Raw genomic sequence first — 20,457 nt, 5'->3', positions numbered from 1 at the left:
CTGCTAAATGAAACGTGTGTGTGTGGGGGGGGTAAGAAAGTCTGCTAAATGAAACATGTGTGTGGGGGGGGATAAGAGAGTCTGCTAAATGAAACGTGTGGGGGGGGGTAAGAAAGTCTGCTAAATGAAACATGTGTGTGGGGGGGGTAAGAGAGTCTGCTAAATGAAACATGTGTGTTTGGGGGGGATAAGAGTGTCTGCTAAATGAAACATGTATGTTTGGGGGGGATAAGAGTGTCTGCTAAATGAAACGTGTGTGTGGGGGGGATAAGAGAGTCTGCTAAATGAAACATGTGTGTTTGGGGGGGATAAGAGTGTCTGCTAAATGAAACATGTGTGTGGGGGGAGATAAGAGAGTCTGCTAAATGAAACGTGTGTGTGGGGGGGATAAGAGTGTCTGCTAAATGAAACACGTGTGTGGGGGGGGATAAGAGAGTCTGCTAAATGAAACATGTGTGTGGGGGGGATAAGAGTGTCTGCTAAATGAAACATGTGTGTGGGGGGGGATAAGAGTGTCTGCTAAATGAAACATGTGTGTGGGGGGATAAGAGAGTCTGCTAAATGAAACGTGTGTGTGGGGGGGATAAGAGTGTCTGCTAAATGAAACATGTGTGTGTGGGGGAAAAGAGAGCCTGCTAAATGAAACATGTGTGTGGGGGGGGATAAGAGAGTCTGCTAAATGAAACGTGTGTGTGTGGGGGGATAAGAGAGTCTGCTAAATGAAACATGTGTGTGTGTGGGGGGATAAGAGAGTCTGCTAAATGAAACATGTGTGTGGGGGGGGGGATAAGAGAGTCTGCTAAATGAAACATGTGTTTGGGGGGATAAGAGAGTCTGCTAAATGAAACATGTGTGTGGGGGGGGATAAGAGAGTCTGCTAAATGAAACATGTGTGTGGGGGGGATAAGAGAGTCTGCTAAATGAAACGTGTGTGTGTGGGGGGGGATAAGAGAGTCTGCTAAATGAAACATGTGTGTGTGGGGGGGGATAAGAGAGTCTGCTAAATGAAACATGTGTGTGGGGGGGGGGATAAGAGAGTCTGCTAAATGAAACATGTGTGTGGGGGGGATAAGAGAGTCTGCTAAATGAAACATGTGTGTGGGGGGGATAAGAGAGTCTGCTAAATGAAACGTGTGTGTGGGGGGGGATAAGAGAGTCTGCTAAATGAAACATGTGTTTGGGGGAGATAAGAGAGTCTGCTAAATGAAACGTGTGTTTGGGGGAGATAAGAGAGTCTGCTAAATGAAACGTGTGTGGGGGGGATAAGAGAGTCTGCTAAATGAAACGTGTGTGTGGGGGGGATAAGAGAGTCTGCTAAATGAAACATGTGTGTGGGGGGGATAAGAGAGTCTGCTAAATGAAACGTGTGTGTGGGGTGGGGGGGGTAAGAAAGTCTGCTAAATGAAACATGTGTGTGGGGGGGATAAGAGAGTCTGCTAAATGAAACGTGTGTGTGTGGGGGGGGGGTAAGAAAGTCTGCTAAATGAAACATGTGTGTGGGGGGGGTAAGAGAGTCTGCTAAATGAAACATGTGTGTTTGGGGGGGATAAGAGTGTCTGCTAAATGAAACATGTATGTTTGGGGGGATAAGAGTGTCTGCTAAATGAAACGTGTGTGTGGGGGGGATAAGAGAGTCTGCTAAATGAAACATGTGTGTTTGGGGGGGATAAGAGTGTCTGCTAAATGAAACATGTGTGTGGGGGGGAGATAAGAGAGTCTGCTAAATGAAACGTGTGTGTGGGGGGGATAAGAGTGTCTGCTAAATGAAACACGTGTGTGGGGGGGATAAGAGAGTCTGCTAAATGAAACATGTGTGTGGGGGGGATAAGAGTGTCTGCTAAATGAAACACGTGTGTGGGGGGGGATAAGAGTGTCTGCTAAATGAAACATGTGTGTGGGGGGGATAAGAGAGTCTGCTAAATGAAACATGTGTGTGTGGGGGGGATAAGAGTGTCTGCTAAATGAAACATGTGTGTGGGGGGAAAAAGAGTCTGCTAAATGAAACGTGTGTGTGGGGGGGATAAGAGAGTCTGCTAAATGAAACATGTGTGTGTGGGGGGGATAAGAGAGTCTGCTAAATGAAACATGTGTGTGGGGGGGGATAAGAGAGTCTGCTAAATGAAACATGTGTTTGGGGGGGATAAGAGAGTCTGCTAAATGAAACATGTGTGTGGGGGGGATAAGAGAGTCTGCTAAATGAAACATGTGTGGGGGGGATAAGAGAGTCTGCTAAATGAAACGTGTGTGTGTGGGGGGGATAAGAGAGTCTGCTAAATGAAACATGTGTGTGTGGGGGGAGATAAGAGTGTCTGCTAAATTAAACGTGTGTGTGGGGGGGATAAGAGTGTCTGCTAAATGAAACGTGTGTGTGGGGGGAGATAAGAGTGTCTGCTAAATGAAACATGTGTGTGTGGGGGGGAGATAAGAGTGTCTGCTAAATGAAACATGTGTGTGGGGGGAGATAAGAGAGTCTGCTAAATGAAACATGTGTGTGTGGGGGGGATAAGAGTGTCTGCTAAATGAAACATGTGTGTTTGGGGGGGATAAGAGTGTCTGCTACATGAAACATGTGTGTGTGGGGGGGATAAGAGAGTCTGCTAAATGAAACATGTGTGTGTGGGGGGGAGATAAGAGTGTCTGCTAAATGAAACATGTGTGTTTGGGGGGGGTTAAGAGTGTCTGCTACATGAAACATGTGTGTGGGGGGGGATAAGAGAGTCTGCTACATGAAACATGTGTGTGGGGGGATAAGAGAGTCTGCTAAATGAAATGTGTGTGTGTGGGGGGGATAAGAGAGTCTGCTAAATGAAACGTGTGTGTGGGGGGAGATAAGACTGTCTGCTAAATGAAACATGTGTGTGGGGGGGATAAGAGAGTCTGCTAAATGAAACGTGTGTGTGGGGGGGGGGATAAGAGAGTCTGCTAAATGAAACATGTGTTTGGGGGAGATAAGAGAGTCTGCTAAATGAAACGTGTGTTTGGGGGAGATAAGAGAGTCTGCTAAATGAAACGTGTGTGGGGGGGATAAGAGAGTCTGCTAAATGAAACGTGTGTGTGGGGGGGATAAGAGAGTCTGCTAAATGAAACATGTGTGTGGGGGGGGATAAGAGAGTCTGCTAAATGAAACGTGTGTGTGTGGGGGGGGTAAGAAAGTCTGCTAAATGAAACATGTGTGTGGGGGGGGATAAGAGAGTCTGCTAAATGAAACGTGTGTGTGTGGGGGGGGGGTAAGAAAGTCTGCTAAATGAAACATGTGTGTGGGGGGGGGGTAAGAGAGTCTGCTAAATGAAACATGTGTGTTTGGGGGGATAAGAGTGTCTGCTAAATGAAACATGTATGTTTGGGGGGGATAAGAGTGTCTGCTAAATGAAACGTGTGTGTGGGGGGGGATAAGAGAGTCTGCTAAATGAAACATGTGTGTTTGGGGGGGATAAGAGTGTCTGCTAAATGAAACATGTGTGTGGGGGGAGATAAGAGAGTCTGCTAAATGAAACGTGTGTGTGGGGGGGGATAAGAGTGTCTGCTAAATGAAACACGTGTGTGGGGGGGATAAGAGAGTCTGCTAAATGAAACATGTGTGTGGGGGGGATAAGAGTGTCTGCTAAATGAAACACGTGTGTGGGGGGGGATAAGAGTGTCTGCTAAATGAAACATGTGTGTGGGGGGGATAAGAGAGTCTGCTAAATGAAACATGTGTGTGTGGGGGGGTTAAGAGTGTCTGCTAAATGAAACATGTGTGTGTGGGGGGGAAAAGAGAGCCTGCTAAATGAAACATGTGTGTGGGGGGGATAAGAGAGTCTGCTAAATGAAACGTGTGTGTGGGGGGGATAAGAGAGTCTGCTAAATGAAACATGTGTGTGTGTGGGGGGATAAGAGAGTCTGCTAAATGAAACATGTGTGTGGGGGGGGGATAAGAGAGTCTGCTAAATGAAACATGTGTTTGGGGGGATAAGAGAGTCTGCTAAATGAAACATGTGTGTGGGGGGGATAAGAGAGTCTGCTAAATGAAACATGTGTGTGGGGGGGGATAAGAGAGTCTGCTAAATGAAACATGTGTGTGTGGGGGGGATAAGAGAGTCTGCTAAATGAAACGTGTGTGTGTGGGGGGGATAAGAGAGTCTGCTAAATGAAACATGTGTGTGTGGGGGGAGATAAGAGTGTCTGCTAAATTAAACGTGTGTGTGGGGGGGATAAGAGTGTCTGCTAAATGAAACGTGTGTGTGGGGGGAGATAAGAGTGTCTGCTAAATGAAACATGTGTGTGTGGGGGGGAGATAAGAGTGTCTGCTAAATGAAACATGTGTGTGGGGGGAGATAAGAGAGTCTGCTAAATGAAACATGTGTGTGTGGGGGGGATAAGAGTGTCTGCTAAATGAAACATGTGTGTTTGGGGGGGATAAGAGTGTCTGCTACATGAAACATGTGTGTGTGGGGGGGATAAGAGAGTCTGCTAAATGAAACATGTGTGTGTGGGGGGGAGATAAGAGTGTCTGCTAAATGAAACATGTGTGTTTGGGGGGGATAAGAGTGTCTGCTACATGAAACATGTGTGTGTGGGGGGGGGATAAGAGAGTCTGCTACATGAAACATGTGTGTGGGGGGGATAAGAGAGTCTGCTACATGAAACATGTGTGTGTGTGGGGATAAGAGAGTCTGCTAAATGAAATGTGTGTGTGTGGGGGGGATAAGAGAGTCTGCTAAATGAAACGTGTGTGTGGGGGGAGATAAGACTGTCTGCTAAATGAAACATGTGTGTGTGTTCTATGTATGTGTGCATGTTGTTCTGGTAGGTCTTATAGCTGCAGGGACAGGGACACCTCCCTCTAGGTTCCACGTCAGCTCAGATCACTCCCCAACCAGTAATGGCTCTGCCCCTCTTTTTCAACACACTCTCTTCGCCTAATGAGCAACAATGGACTGTTGTTTACCCCTCAGATTTCTGCTAGCTCCTTTAGAGAGTTCTGTTGAATCTGTGTGTGTGTGGTTGTGTGGTATACACTGTGTGTGTGTGTGTGTGTGTGTATGTGTGTGTGTGTGTGTGTGTGTGTGTGTGTGTGTGTGTGTGTGTGTGTGTGTGTGTGTGTGTGTGTGTGTGTGTGTGTGTGTGTGTGCATACGATTGTGTGTGTCTTTAGAAACATTTCATGCTCAGAGAACTAAACTCACCTGCACTGAATAATTGATCTGTAAAATCTAGGGCGCATAAATGGTTTAAATGCAAGGCAGCTGCTGTAAGCATGCATCTATTTAAGCAGCAAGCAGCTAGGTTCTTTAAGGGAAGGGAATCATGTGTGGCAGGGATGACATGGGTAAGAAGGAAAGAAGCGAGCTGGAAAATGGTCTCATTCAGCTCAAGGATGTGTGGCTTGAGTCCCTTGATCTGATTGGTGGTGAGAAATGCACGCATCAAGTTCTAAATCATTCATCTAAAAAGCTTTTACTGACCTTTCATTCAGATAGAGGAGAGACCATGATGTCCAGTGTTCATCAAGGACTTTCATTCAGATAGAGGAGAGACCATGATGTCCAGTGTTCATCAAGGACTTTCATTCAGATAGAGGCGAGACCATGATGTCCAGTGTTCATCAAGGACTTTCATTCAGATAGAGGAGAGACCATGATGTCCAGTGTTCATCAAGGACTTTCATTCAGATAGAGGAGAGACCATGATGTCCAGTGTTCATCAAGGACTTTCATTCAGATAGAGGAGAGACCATGATGTCCAGTGTTCATCAAGGACTTTCATTCAGATAGAGGAGAGACCATGATGTCCAGTGTTCATCAAGGACTTTCATTCAGATAGAGGAGAGACCATGATGTCCAGTGTTCATCAAGGACTTTCATTCAGATAGAGGAGAGACCATGATGTCCAGTGTTCATCAAGGACTTTCATTCAGATAGAGGAGAGACCATGATGTCCAGTGTTCATCAAGGACTTTCATTCAGATAGAGGAGAGACCATGATGTCCAGTGTTCATCAAGGACTTTCATTCAGATAGAGGAGAGACCATGATGTCCAGTGTTCATCAAGGACTTTCATCTCCGATTAACACAAATCGATGGACTGGATTTAATTGACTAGAGAGACACAAGGGATTGGGATAATCAATAGGAAGCACCAGCCATAGAGAGAGTTGGGACAGGTTTTACAACGGTTGCCATGTTAACGCCTTTATTCAAAACATTTAGGTGACGTGACGATACGAGAGCGCCTCCGACCAGTCCCTATGAAATGACCCGCTGGAAACAAGCAAAACAGATACGAGAGCGCCTCCGACCAGTCCCTATGAAATGACCCGCTGGAAACAAGCAAAACAGATACGAGAGCGCCTCCGACCAGTCCCTATGAAATGACCCGCTGGAAACAAGCAAAACAGATACGAGAGCGCCTCCGACCAGTCCCTATGAAATGACCCGCTGGAAACAAGCAAAACAGATACGAGAGCGCCTCCGACCAGTCCCTATGAAATGACCCGCTGGAAACAAGCAAAACAGATACGAGAGCGCCTCCGACCAGTCCCTATGAAATGACCCGCTGGAAACAAGCAAAACAGATACGAGAGCGCCTCCGACCAGTCCCTATGAAATGACCCGCTGGAAACAAGCAAAACAGATACGAGAGCGCCTCCGACCAGTCCCTATGAAATGACCCGCTGGAAACAAGCAAAACAGATACGAGAGCGCCTCCGACCAGTCCCTATGAAATGACCCGCTGGAAACAAGCAAAACAGATACGAGAGCGCCTCCGACCAGTCCCTATGAAATGACCCGCTGGAAACAAGCAAAACAGATACGAGAGCGCCTCCGACCAGTCCCTATGAAATGACCCGCTGGAAACAAGCAAAACAGATACGAGAGCGCCTCCGACCAGTCCCTATGAAATGACCCGCTGGAAACAAGCAAAACAGAGCAGCGAATTTAACAGATGTTTTTATTGATTTGCATCTGTCTGTATTGTTGTATATTGTTAGATATTACTGCACTATTGGAGCTAGGAACACAAGCATTTCGCTACACCTGCAATAACATCTGCTAAATATGTGTATTTCACCAATACAAATTGATTTGATTTGATTCGGGATAATGTGTATCCAAGTCTGTACTGTGTTGTGGTGTCAACAAATTGCATATCTGCTTTCACTGGACATCTTCATAGATTTTGAAAGCGATCAGAAATAAACAGCACATCGCGGAAGCGTCAAATATCACTTAGCAACGGCTATGGAGGAGAAAACCACATTGGCCCAACTCTCTATGTGACTCTGGGAAACATATGATTTAGGTGTTGTGTGTAGGTGTTGGATGGTAGAACCTGTAGAAGTCACACCATGCTGTAGAGGGGGTTGGTTGGAAGTGATTGTGTAAAGGTTGTGTAATGGTTCACGGAACACTCGCAAACACAAATTGCTCTTTTTACCCCTCAGTAACCAAGTAACAACTCACTAACCAATCAGGGATCCAGGCTGGACATTAATGTGTGTGGAATGTAACATATTCATGTTAGTGGAGACATTGTTTATTCATAGAGTAAATTGCTCACAGGCCAGTCACATTATGCTTTGTATTCAAGCTGAATGGTCTATGGGCCGGAAACAAGCTTAAAGCTACAGCGGGGAATGGCCAACAACCCTGTTTCAACATATTATAACCAGGGCCCAGTCTATTTCCTGGTCAGGTCACATGGTCAGAAAAGACTCCCAAGCCCTAGTTATAATGATGGTGCAAGTGCAGAGTACTGTAGCCATATCTGTCTGGGTCTGAAACCAGTCTGTGCTGCTGTTATTCAAGGGGTGGGCTGAATGACAGTGCAGACATGAGGAGCAATGAAATGGACTAGAGCAGTGTTTCCCAAACTCAGTCCTGGGGCACCCTGGGGGCACGTTTTGGTTTTTCCCTAGCACTACACAGCTGATTCAAATAATGAACTCATCATCAAGCTTTGATTATTTGAATCAGCTGTGTAGTGCTAGGGCAAAAGCCAAAATGTGCCCCCCCCCAGGACCGAGTTTGGGAAACGCTGAACTAGAGGAATGGAAAAGCCACCAGCAGGAGACAGTCTCCCTGGCCTGTTCCACCACCATAGAAACATAATGAATAGAACATCTTGGCAATTTGTCTGGTGATCTATTTCTATGTCCCTGTCCCCATCACGCCTCAGATCCTACATTCTACATTCATTATAGTCATTTAGCAGACACTCTTATCCAGAGCAACTTACTGTAGTGGGTCTACACATTTTCATATTTGTTGGTACTGGTCCTCCCTGGCGTTGCAAATGCCATGCTCTACCAACTGAGCCACACGAGACCCAACCATGTGACTCTCTACAGAGACCAAGCTACTGCTAGGTCATCAACCCACTCCCAACACTGAAACCCAATTATCAGTGTTCACAGTGCTCACTAGTGGAAGGACGCAATATGGGAATTAAATTACACATTCCCTGTATCACTTTGCAGGAAATGCATGAACGACATACAGTAGCAGTCAAAAGTTTGGACACACCTACTCATTCTAACGTTTTTTCTTTTCTTGACACTATTTTCTACATTGTAGAATAATAGTGAATACATCAAAACTATGAAATAACACATATGGAATCATGTAGTAACCAAAATAAAAGTGTTAATCAAATCAAAATATATTTTAGATACTTCAAAGTAGCCAACATTTGCCTTGATGACAGCTTTGCACACTCTTGGCATTCTCTCAACCAGCTTCAGGAGGTAGTCACCTGGAATGCATTTCAATTAACAGGTGTGCCTTGTTAAAAGTTAATTTGTGTAATTTCTTTCCATCTTAATGCGTTTGAGCCAATCAGTTGTGTTGTGACAAGGCAGGGGTGGTATACAGAAAATAGCCCTATTTGGTAAAATACCAAGTCCATATTATGGCAACAACAGCTCAAATGAGCAAAGTGAAATGACAGTCAATCATTACTTTAAGACATGAAGGTCAGTCAATCCGGAAAATGTCAATAACTTTGAATGTTTCGTCAAGTGCAGTCGCAAAAACCATCAAGCGCTATGATGAAACTGGCTCTCATGAGGACCGCCACTGGAAAGGAAGGCCCAGAGTTACCTCTGCTGCAGAGGATAAGTTCATTAGAGTTAACTGCACTTCAGTTTGCAGCCCAAATAAATGCTTCACAGAGTTCAAGTAAAAGACACATCTCAACATCAACTGTTTAGAGGAGACTGCGTGAATCAGGCCTTCATGGTCGAATTACTGCAAAGAAACCACTACTAAAGGACACCAATAAGAAGAAGAGACTTGCTTGGGCCAAGAAACACGAGTAACGGACATTAGACCGGTGGAAATCTGTCCTTTGGTCTGATGAGTCCAAATTTGAGATTTTTGGTTCCAACCGCCGTGTCTTTGTGAGACACGGAGTAGGTGAACGGATGATCTCTGCATGTGTGGTTCCCACCGTGAAGCATGGAGGAGGAGGTGTGATGGTGTGGAGGGTGCTTTGCTGGTGACACTGTCTGTGATTTATTTAGAATTCAAAGCACACTTAACCAGCTTGGTTACCACAGCATTCTGCAGCGATACGCCATCCCATCTGGTTTGAGCTTAGTGGGACTATCATTTGTTTTCCAACAGGACAATGACCCAAAACACACCTCCAGGCTGTGTAAGGGCTATTTGACCAAGAAGGAGAGTGATTGAGTGCTGCCTCAGATAACCTGGCCTCCACAATCACCTGACCTCAACCCAATTGAGATGGTTTGGGGTGAGAGTGACGGAAAAGCAGCCAACAAGTGATCAGCATATGTGGGAACTCCTTCAAGACTGTTGGAAAAGCATTCCTCATGAAGCTGGTTGAGAGAATGCAAAGAGTGTGCAAAGCTGCCATCAAGGGTGGCTACTTTGTGTAATGAACACGAGGGGAGACAGAGAGCTGGTTTCAAGCACAGAGCGCAGCAGGTGTTTATTGTAAAGGACCACAGGGGGAGGCAGGTAGCTGGGTCCAGGGACAGGCAGAAGGTCACACACAGGGGTCCAAAAGGGCAGCAGTACAGGCAGGGAAAAGGCTAGTAACGTAGTCCGGGAGATCAGGCAATAGGTAGATAACAGGAAATCCGATAGGCTAAAGTACAGGCAGGGGATAAGCAAAAGGAGCCGTTAGTGAGGCAGGCAAAAACGATCATACACGGGAGGAGTAACTCACGGGAAGAACAGAGCTCTGAAAGACGTGTGTCACAAACCAAACAATACCTCACTATGATGGGGTGCAAAGAACTGAACTGAATAGTGTGTGATGATGACATACAGGTGTGTGAACAGGTGATTAGAATTCAGGTGATTGGGATCTGGAGAGTGATATGCGTTCAGGGGATCTATGTGTTTGAGAGTGTGAGTTGGAAGCAGACGTTACACTTTGAAGAATCTAAAATCTAAAATATATTTTGATTTGTTTAACACTTTTTTGGTTACTACATGATTCCATATGTGTTATTTCATAGTTTTGATGTCTTCACTATTATTCTACAATGTAGAAAATAGTGTCAAACTTTTGACTGGTACTGAATATCTATACGGTAGATGATTTATATGGGTTGGGCCAAGCCATTAGTTTAGATTGGCCGGTTGCAGTGTGATACCGCCACAGGGAACACAATTTGTTTGAATCATTTAGCTTCATACTGTCATGATAAATGAATGTAGTTGGTAGCTGATAGCCTGGCTTCATCCTTAGAGCATTGGGCAAGTTGAGTGTTGCAACTGCCCTCTCATACACTACATTATCCATTAGGCAGTGCGAAGCTAGGTGTGGAGCTAAAACCTATACCTCGGACAATAGGGCTGTGATTGCAATGTGAATTTAACATGAAAATAGAATTAGCATCTACAAGACATCCATTCTTGTGTTAATTAAATTGCAAGTATTAAACAGCTGTGGTTGGCTCAGCCTGCTCGCCTGTTTCTGCCTCACTGCACCTTTAAATTCCATCTTAATAACTAACGGTCTTTGCTTTATTCATCTACACAGTCTCACACAAATCCTCCCCTTCATTCCCTACATGCTCCATATGGCGCCTGGCTTGTTTATGTTTTTAGAGCCTCTGCTTCCTCAACTTGAAAAATGCTGCCGTCAATTTTGTCATCATCTCTCCCTTCTTCTCTCTCTCTCTCTCTCTCTCTCTCCCTCATGTTTTCTCTCTCTCTCTCTATTTGTTTGTGCGTCGAGAGGCATAGCTCTCATTGTGCTCTTCACCAGGGCAGTCACAGGTACCTCCAGTTCAGCTAAGGAGACCTGTCTACCTGTGTGGCTGTCTACAATACATCCCTCTATCATCCTTCCCTCCCTGCCTCCATCTCACTGTCTCCATCTCCTGTTCCCTTTCTCTTTTTATGTCGATACCTGTGTGACGCTCCTTGCTCCAGATAGTGACTCTAAAAGGACATTTTATTGGCAAGGCAGCCTCATAGTTTCGCCAATGTGCTCCAGTATCAAACAGTTGTCATATAAAAAGCACTTAACAGACACAAACATCGATAATGAACCATTCATGCTCATCCATGAAGCGCTGACGCTTCTTGGCAGAGAGCAGTGTGCCTGTCTGTCCTCCGGGTTGGACCTCCAAAACTCAATGCCATGGGGAACATCCCAAATGGTACCCTTTACACTACATAGTGGACTACTTTTGAGCAGAGCCCTATGGGTGCACTACATAAGGAATAGGGTGCCAACTGGGATGCATTCATGATAGTACTGTGGCTCTCCCTCCATAGGTGCATGACGAGAGGAGAGATGAGTGGGAGCGAGGGCAGTTCTCTGTAGTAGCGCCAGCCAGGGTGGGAACCTCTGGGCATCCTTATGGGATCCTGTGCGTTCTGATCACTGGGACCTAATTGACGCCAGTGTGCTTGCATTTGATGAGAGCACTGATCGTGGCCCATACACTGGACGACATCATACCACGCCAATCTATAAGTTCCTTTACCTTACACTCCCAATCTGATCCTTCAGACATGAGAGAGGGAGGATACTAAGAGGTTCTCTTCAGTGAATGTCAATTCTCTGGCATTGGTCCCCAGCCTCCCATTCCCTCTTATCCACTATCTAGTCCTATCATTTTCACATCATGAATGTGCTGACTTCCAAGTGTTACATTTATCTATCGTCAAGTTTAAGATGCTGGGTGAAAATAACAGCAATTATTTAAACGACCACTAGGACAAAAACATTCACCTACACAATGTCTTATCAAAGCAGAACATCACGGAGCTCTACAGGGTGCTAATTATATACAGAGCCTTTCTTTCCCTCCATGTTTTTCAGCTGATGCTCTACAGCTAAGAATGAGCCTGCTCAATTAATAGCTTAGTTTATTGCTTTGCCATTATTAGTGGTCCAACACGCTGTGTATCTATGACCATGACGGTAAACACCTTTAGGGAGGAAATCAGGCTAAGGTGTTATTTATGGTCAGGCAATAGAAGGGGACGCTTATCAAGGGTCCTTGGAGAGAAACAGGAAATTGAGTTTGTCCTGTGTAATGGTGGGTAGAGAGACAGGCAGACCGATCCCTTCCTATTAGCAGAGATGTGTTATTCATGAGGGCAAATTTGGTGTGAACTATGTTTCATTGATATTCTACATAGTCACTTCTCACTGTCTAGGGACCAGAACCATTTTATTTTCTTCATTTATTTATCTATTTCCCCTACGTTGACAGCTAGGAATAAAGGGACTGGGTTACCGCTGGGTCACAGGGTCAACCGTCAGGACCAATAGCAGGCTGTTAAATCATTCTCCCCCGTAACGAGCTATTAACAGCATCTATCATCAGCAACCAGGGAGAGAGACAGGCCTGGGTGGGGAGAGACCCAGGCCTGGGTGGGTTGGTAGGGAGAGACACCAGTCCTGGGAGGGTGGGGAGAGACAGGCCTGGGTGGGTTGGTAGGGAGAGACACCAGTCCTGGGAGGGTGGGGAGAGACAGGCCTGGGTGGGTTGGTAGGGAGAGACACCAGTCCTGGGAGGGTGGGGAGAGACAGGCCTGGGTGGGTTGGTAGGGAGAGACACCAGTCCTGGGAGGGTGGGGAGAGACAGGCCTGGGTGGGTTGGTAGGGAGAGACACCAGTCCTGGGAGGGTGGGGAGAGACAGGCCTGGGTGGGTTGGTAGGGAGAGACACCAGTCCTGGGAGGGTGGGGAGAGACAGGCCTGGGTGGGTTGGTAGGGAGAGACACCAGTCCTGGGAGGGTGGGGAGAGAGACAGGCCTGGGTGGGTTGGTAGGGAGAGACAGGCCCTGGGTGGGTTGGTAGGGAGAGACACCAGTCCTGGGAGGGTGGGGAGAGAGAGAGAGAGACAAGCTCTAGGAGGTGGGGGAGAGAGACAGTCCCTGGGAGGGTGTGGAGAGAGAGAGACAAGCTTTAGGAGGGTAGGGAGAGACACACCGGTCCTGGGAGGGTGGGGAGAGAGACAGGCTCTAGGAGGGTGGGGAGAGAGACAGGCCCTGGGAGGGTGGGGAGAGAGACGGGCCCTGGGAGGGTGGGGAGAGAGACAGGCTCTAGGAGGGTGGGGAGAGAGACAGGCCCTGGGAGGGTGGGGGAGAGAGACAGGCCCTGGGAGGGTGGGGAGAGAGACAGGCCCTGGGAGGGTGGGGAGAGAGACGGGCCCTGGGAGGGTGGGGAGAGAGACGGGTCCTGGGAGGGTGGGGAGAGACAGGCCTGGGTGGGTTGGTAGGGAGAGACACCAGTCCTGGGAGGGTGGGGAGAGACAGGCCTGGGTGGGTTGGTAGGGAGAGACACCAGTCCTGGGAGGGTGGGGAGAGACAGGCCTGGGTGGGTTGGTAGGGAGAGACACCAGTCCTGGGAGGGTGGGGAGAGAGACAGGCCTGGGTGGGTTGGTAGGGAGAGACAGGCCCTGGGTGGGTTGGTAGGGAGAGACACCAGTCCTGGGAGGGTGGGGAGAGAGAGAGAGAGACAAGCTCTAGGAGGTGGGGGAGAGAGACAGTCCCTGGGAGGGTGTGGAGAGAGAGAGACAAGCTTTAGGAGGGTAGGGAGAGACACACCGGTCCTGGGAGGGTGGGGAGAGAGACAGGCTCTAGGAGGGTGGGGAGAGAGACAGGCCCTGGGAGGGTGGGGAGAGAGACGGGCCCTGGGAGGGTGGGGAGAGAGACAGGCTCTAGGAGGGTGGGGAGAGAGACAGGCCCTGGGAGGGTGGGGAAAGAGACAGGCCCTGGGAGGGTGGGGAGAGAGACAGGCCCTGGGAGGGTGGGGAGAGAGACGGGCCCTGGGAGGGTGGGGAGAGAGACGGGTCCTGGGAGGGTGTGGAGAGAGACGGGCCCTGGGAGGGTGTGGAGAGAGACGGGCCCTGAGAGGGTGGGGAGAGAGACAGGCCCTAGGAGGGTGGGGAGAGAGACAGGCCCTGGGAGGGTGGGGAGAGAGACAGGCCCTGGGAGGGTGGGGAGAGAGACGGGCCCTGGGAGGGTGGGGGAGAGAGACGGGCCCTGGGAGGGTGGGGAGAGAGACGGGCCCTGGGAGGGTGGGGAGAGAGACAGGCCCTGGGAGGGTGGGGAGAGAGACAGGCCCTGGGAGGGTGGGGAGAGAGACAGGCCCTAGGAGGGTGTGGAGAGAGACGGGCCCTGGGAGGGTGGGGAGAGAGACGGGCCCTGGGAGGGTGGGGAGGATAGGGGAGGGTGGGTGGGGAGGATAGGGGAGGGTGGGTGGGGAGGATAGGGGAGGGTGGGTGGGGGATAGAGTGAGGGAGTGACGACAGTCGTCACCAGAAATAGCTGTGGTGCTACATTTCCAGAAACACATTATCTCTCTTTCAGAACCTCTTTTATTCCGCTGCGTTCCAATAGGCATTATTGGCATATCTACACTTGTGTGTCCAAAGTTATTTATATAATACAACTTAGGCTGAATGGCTCATTGTGTGAGCAAACAATGCCGTTATCATAATGACACACATTCATTTCCTGCATTTTTATTTGATGACAGCTGTACTGCACCATCTTATTTAGCTCCTCTCTGTTTAAATCAATGTCTGTCAATAGCTCTCCTAACAAACATCTGTCAACTCTGACTATATCCACATGATCTGTCTAAGTCATTCCTAGAAAACCTTTTCTGTCTGCCTGTTGTGTGTGACTACATGCATGTGCGTGTGTATACGTGTGTCTGCATGTTGTGTGTGACTACATGCGTGTGTGTGTGTATACGTGTGTCTGCATGTTGTGTGTGACTACATGCATGTGCGTGTGTATACGTGTGTCTGCATGTTGTGTGTGACTACATGCATGTGTGTGTGTATACGTGTGTCTGCATGTTGTGTGTGACTACATGCATGTGCGTGTGTATACGTGTGTCTGCATGTTGTGTGTGACTACATGCGTGTGCGTGTGTATACGTGTGTCTGCATGTTGTGTGTGACTACATGCATGTGCGTGTGTATACGTGTGTCTGCATGTTGTGTGTGACTACATGCATGTGCGTGTGTATACGTGTGTCTGCATGTTGTGTGTGACTACATGCATGTGCGTGTGTATACGTGTGTCTGCATGTTGTGTGTGACTACATGCATGTGCGTGTGTATACGTGTGTCTGCATGTTGTGTGTGACTACATGCATGTGCGTGTGTATACGTGTGTCTGCATGTTGTGTGTGACTACATGCGTGTGCGTGTGTATACGTGTGTCTGCATGTTGTGTGTCCACAATGGCTCAGGGGTGATAAGATTGGTTAAGTGGCAGGTGCGAAGCGCCAGGTCTCTAGTGGCAATAGTCTAGCTGATTCCAGCTGCGGAGGAGAAGCCTTCGCGCCATGCCACTGTGCCACAGCATGCCGCCGTGCCCTGAGTGGAGCTGAAAGTAGATCGAGGGTGGAGCTCACACATTCCCTCCCTTCTCTCACACCGGAGACAAAGAGACACAGACAAGCTTAGTGGTTATTTTAAGCAGCTCCATGGCATCTACATCAACAGCTCCCGTGTCTCTCTGCTACAGGAGGGGAGTGATGCTAAACAGAAACAGATCCTGGTCCAAGGGGAGGTTGTGAAAGGAGAGGACAGGAGATATAATGTTAAGCCACTCTACTGCACTGTTTCTTTCTCTCTATCTGAGGCGTTGATAAGGAATTGATAAGATGGTAGAAGCAGTCATTTAGGGGAACATATTCATCTGAGTAAAGAATCAATTAGTGGGTTCTGATATGCTGGGGAAGGGGGAGACGAGGGAGGGGCGGAGATGAGGAAGACAGAGGAGATACGGGAGGGGGGAATCTTTATGTAGGAAACTTGATTAGCATCTGGGCCACTGATTGAAATTGTTTCCCTATCTAAGTAGGATCTACGCCTCTCTCTTCCCTCCCCCTCTCTTGCTTTCTCTCGCTCTCATCATTTTCCAGTGTCATGGCTTATGCTGATACCTAGTTCTATGACATACATGAAGCAAAATGGAAATAAAGATAGCACAAGGCCTGGGAAAGTATAATATAATCACAGGCCTTATTGTGACGGCAGCTCTGAGAGGTGAAAGGAAGAGGCATTGGATGGATAATGGAATAGATAAGGAAATCATTCTACCTGAGCCATTCAATGATTCATAGCTTGAACATAGTTTTTCTTAAATAAATGGCATCCAAAAAGCAATGTAGTCCACACAAAGTGGAGCAGGGTGAAACTGTAGTATGACGTAAACAGTGCTGTTTGCCAATAATGTATATGTACATGAAAATGCATCAGTATACATTATAATGGAAAATGGCGAGCCAAAGTATAGTATACATTGGTAAATAGTAAAGATGTCAAAATTATGAATGTAAAGCTGTTTTTAAATAGACTGCATTGTGATACATTGAAATATTCCTCAAACAGGGTGATGCATTTACTCTCTCTGAGTCTGTGTATTTGTTTGATATATCCTTATTTATTTCCCGGGAGCAATGCACCATGTCTCCTCTCATTCAGTCAAAGAGCAAGTGCCATGCTCAATACATCTCCATGTAAATATTATAGCGAAAAAGGAAATTGGGGAGTGAGAGAGGGAGAGAGAGAAATAGACAAACAGAAAAAGAGTGACATGTAAAGGGGAAGTAAAATACCACTATTTGATTGGGAAGTTTCCTCTCACAATGTAAGTTGTTTTTTCTGTACTTGTGACTGAAATATCAAGTTCCATTTTGTAATCATCTTGTTTTCCTCCTAGACATTTCTCTTGGCTTTGTGAAAGGTACAAGTATCGTGCTTTACTGGTAGGCCTACAGTATGAGTGGGGGATGCGTGCCCCAATGCAGTGAACCATCAAATGTGTCCTGACACTGATGCCACTCTGCTGCAAGGGCCATGTCCTCTGACCAAAATGCATAGTCCTTTCCCCTCCGGCACTATGGCGCCAAATGCACCTGTACATGACACATGACTATCAAGGTCTCTTCCAAATCTGTGACCCCCTTTCTTACAATACACTGTGTGTTCCACAAAGGATGACAGTGATGTGCAGTGTACTCTGATACTGTTAAAGCGTTTTACACACAGTTCTTTAGCCTATTTAGTGTTCCCCAATGTTCAACCTTGAGAGGACCTGTATTCGGGAGCATGTTTGCATGGTGGATTGAGAAGATGCACAGTTAGTCAGTTGACAAACAGGATTACAGGGCCTGCTCTGGGGAGCGGGGAGAGGCTTCTGCCCCAGTTCAAGTAACATGATGCACGGCACACCGCTCCTCTCTTCTACTCCAGACACACTGACAATTACCGCTGAAGGTCAGTGAAGTCAGAAGCTGAATGTCACAGTTTAGACACAGTTTGGGGAGGAGGAGGAATATTCAGATAAATATGCTTGTCTATGCTATCTCCTGTCCTGAAAAATAGTAATTCCCTGCTCCTGAATTCCAGTGTAGCGGCCCTGGGATTAGGTAGCAGCGAGTTAAAAGGCAACAGAAACATATCGATTAGAGGGAGTGAATCAGAGTGCCATGGTGCCTTGAATAATAAATTGAAGGGGACATAGCCACCGCTTGTCAAATGGGGATTGTCATTACGAGGGGATAGACTCCTGCTTTTCTCCCGTTGGTTGATTCCCCCTGTAGATAAGCTGATGGATAAGTCACACCATGGGGCCATGGAAGCGTGTCACAAAACATCAGGAAGTCTGACTGTCTCTGAGAAACTTAACATAAGTTTAAGTGAGCATTCCGCAGCCCATTTATCCTCCACCCCACCTCCCCTGCTTTGACAGGTATTTTCTAATCCTTGCATTAAAGGACTGTTTAATGAGAGGGTATTTATAGCACCAACACACACACACACACTCTCTCACTCTCTCTCTCTCATTATGGTTGTGTATAGTAGAGTTGTTGTAAGCTGATGGACAGAGATTAACTGCTTCATAATAATACTATCTCACAGAGGTGAGGAAATATTGGAAACCTGAGAAAACTGAAATGTAGTGTGTGCAGGAGGCGGTACATGAACAAAAAGGACCCATACTGTAATATAGGTCCAATCAGACTTCCTGAGATACTAGATTCAGTGACCTACTGAAACTCATGTTATTGTTTGGGCTGATCTTGAACAGACTCTAAGAGCAACACAGGCCTCAGTCTGTTACCGACTTAGACACCAGATGATTTGGAGTTGTGGATACCGAGCCAAGAGCGTAATGTCCACACTTGTATTGAGTGGCTCAATAGAAGCAGAATTCCTCAAAGGCCCAATGCCACTCCGTGAAGCCAGAGAATCTATGACAGCAACAGGTCACAGGAGTCATCTATCAGGCCAGAATACATTTTTCTCTCTTATATAGATATATCTGACAGTCTCTCTCTGGTCTGGCCTCCCTACATCATCCCTCATACTGTTTACTCCTGACATGGCTTTCTCCATATCTCCCATATCATCCTACCCCTTGCCCGTCCCTTCTTCCTAGTCAATATCTCACTCTTTTACCACTTTGATTCCACTTACAGTATTTCTCCTCTCCCCCCCAACTCATCTTTCTCGACTTCCTCGAAAATAATATTCCAAAAATCATTCTTCTTTCCTTTCAAGTCCCGAAATAGACATCAAAGTCAGACGGCAGAATTTCAATTCAGAATCAAATCCCCAGTCTAAATGTAGCTACCTCCTCTAATTCATTTCTCTCTCTCTGTCCTCTCTCCAGGCTGCGGGCTAGAGTTCCTGCTGGTTCTCTGTGGTCTGGAGCTTTCCTGGTCCTGCCCACACCACTGTATCTGCTACACCGCGCCCAGTACCGTCAGCTGCCAGGCACACAACTTTCTGTCCGTCCCCGAAGGCATTCCCCCGCACAGCGAGCGCATCTTCCTGCAGAACAACAAGATCCACCGGCTGCTGCAGGGCCACTTCAGCCCCACCACGGTCACACTGTGGATCTACTCCAACAACATCACCTACATCGAGCCCTCCACATTCCACGGCTTCGCCCAGCTGGAGGAGCTGGACCTGGGGGACAACCGTCACCTGCGCTCCCTGGCTGCAGACACCTTCCATGGGCTGGGCCGGCTCCATGCTCTGCACCTGTACCGCTGTGGGCTCAGTGCGCTGCCCAGTAACATCTTCCAGGGGCTACGCAACCTGCAGTATCTCTACCTACAGGTACGTTAGCCACTGGGGCTATATGACACTTTTAGTCAAACAAAACAATGCTGCATTTTACATTTGAAAATACAGTATAGAGTACCAGTCAGAAGTTTGGACACACCTACTCATTCCAGGGTTTTGCTTTATTTTTTATATTTTCTACATTGTAGAATAATAGTGAAGATATCACAACTATGAAATAACAAATATGGAATCATGTTGTAACCAAAAAAGTGTTAAACAAATACAAATATTTTATATTGGAGATTCTTCAAAGTAGCCACCCTTTGCCTTGATGACAGCTTTGCACACTCCTGGCATTCTCTCAACCAGCTTCATGAGGTTGTCACCTGGAATGCATTTCAATTAACAGGTGTACATTGTTAAAAGTTAATTTGTGGAATTTCTTTCCTTAATGCATTTGTGCCAATCAGTTGTGTTGTGACAAGGCAGGGGTGGTATACAGAAGATAGCCCGAGTTGGTAAAATACCAAGTCCATATGATGGCAAAACAGCTCAAATAAGCAAAGAGAAACAACAGTCCATCATTACTTTAAGACATGAAGGTCAGTCAATCCTGAACATTTCCAGAACTTTGTGCGCAAAACAATTCAAGAACAAGTGCGCAAAAAACATCAAGCAATATGATGAAACTAGTTCTCATGAGGACCCCCTCAGGAAAGGAAGACCCAGAGTTACCTCTGTTGCAGAGGATAAGTTCATTAGAGTTAACTGCCTCAGAAATTGCAGCCCAAATAAATGCTTCACAGAGTTCAAGTAACAGACACATCTCAACATCAACTGTTCAGAGGAGACTGCGTGAATCAGGCCTTGATGGTCGAATTACTGCAAAGAAACCACTACGAAACGACACCAATAAGAAGAAGAGACTTGCTTGGGCCAA

The 20,457-nt window shown here is 47.1% G+C and overlaps 1 protein-coding gene across 1 annotated transcript in view; it reads left to right on the top strand.

The window, feature by feature from the left end:
• Window positions 1–20,457, top strand: part of LOC106581170 (reticulon-4 receptor-like 1) — a 221,534-nt gene that overhangs the window by 197,119 nt on the left and 3,958 nt on the right. The window contains exon 2 of the mRNA XM_014163048.2: window positions 19,117–19,568. Coding sequence (XP_014018523.1) covers window positions 19,117–19,568 — 452 coding nt within the window. The remainder of the gene's footprint in view (window positions 1–19,116; window positions 19,569–20,457) is intronic.

This window comes from Salmo salar, chromosome ssa20 (genome assembly GCF_905237065.1).
Source record: "Salmo salar chromosome ssa20, Ssal_v3.1, whole genome shotgun sequence".
Classification (NCBI taxonomy): Eukaryota; Metazoa; Chordata; class Actinopteri; order Salmoniformes; family Salmonidae; genus Salmo; species Salmo salar.
This window is presented reverse-complemented; position numbering and strand designations above follow the sequence as displayed.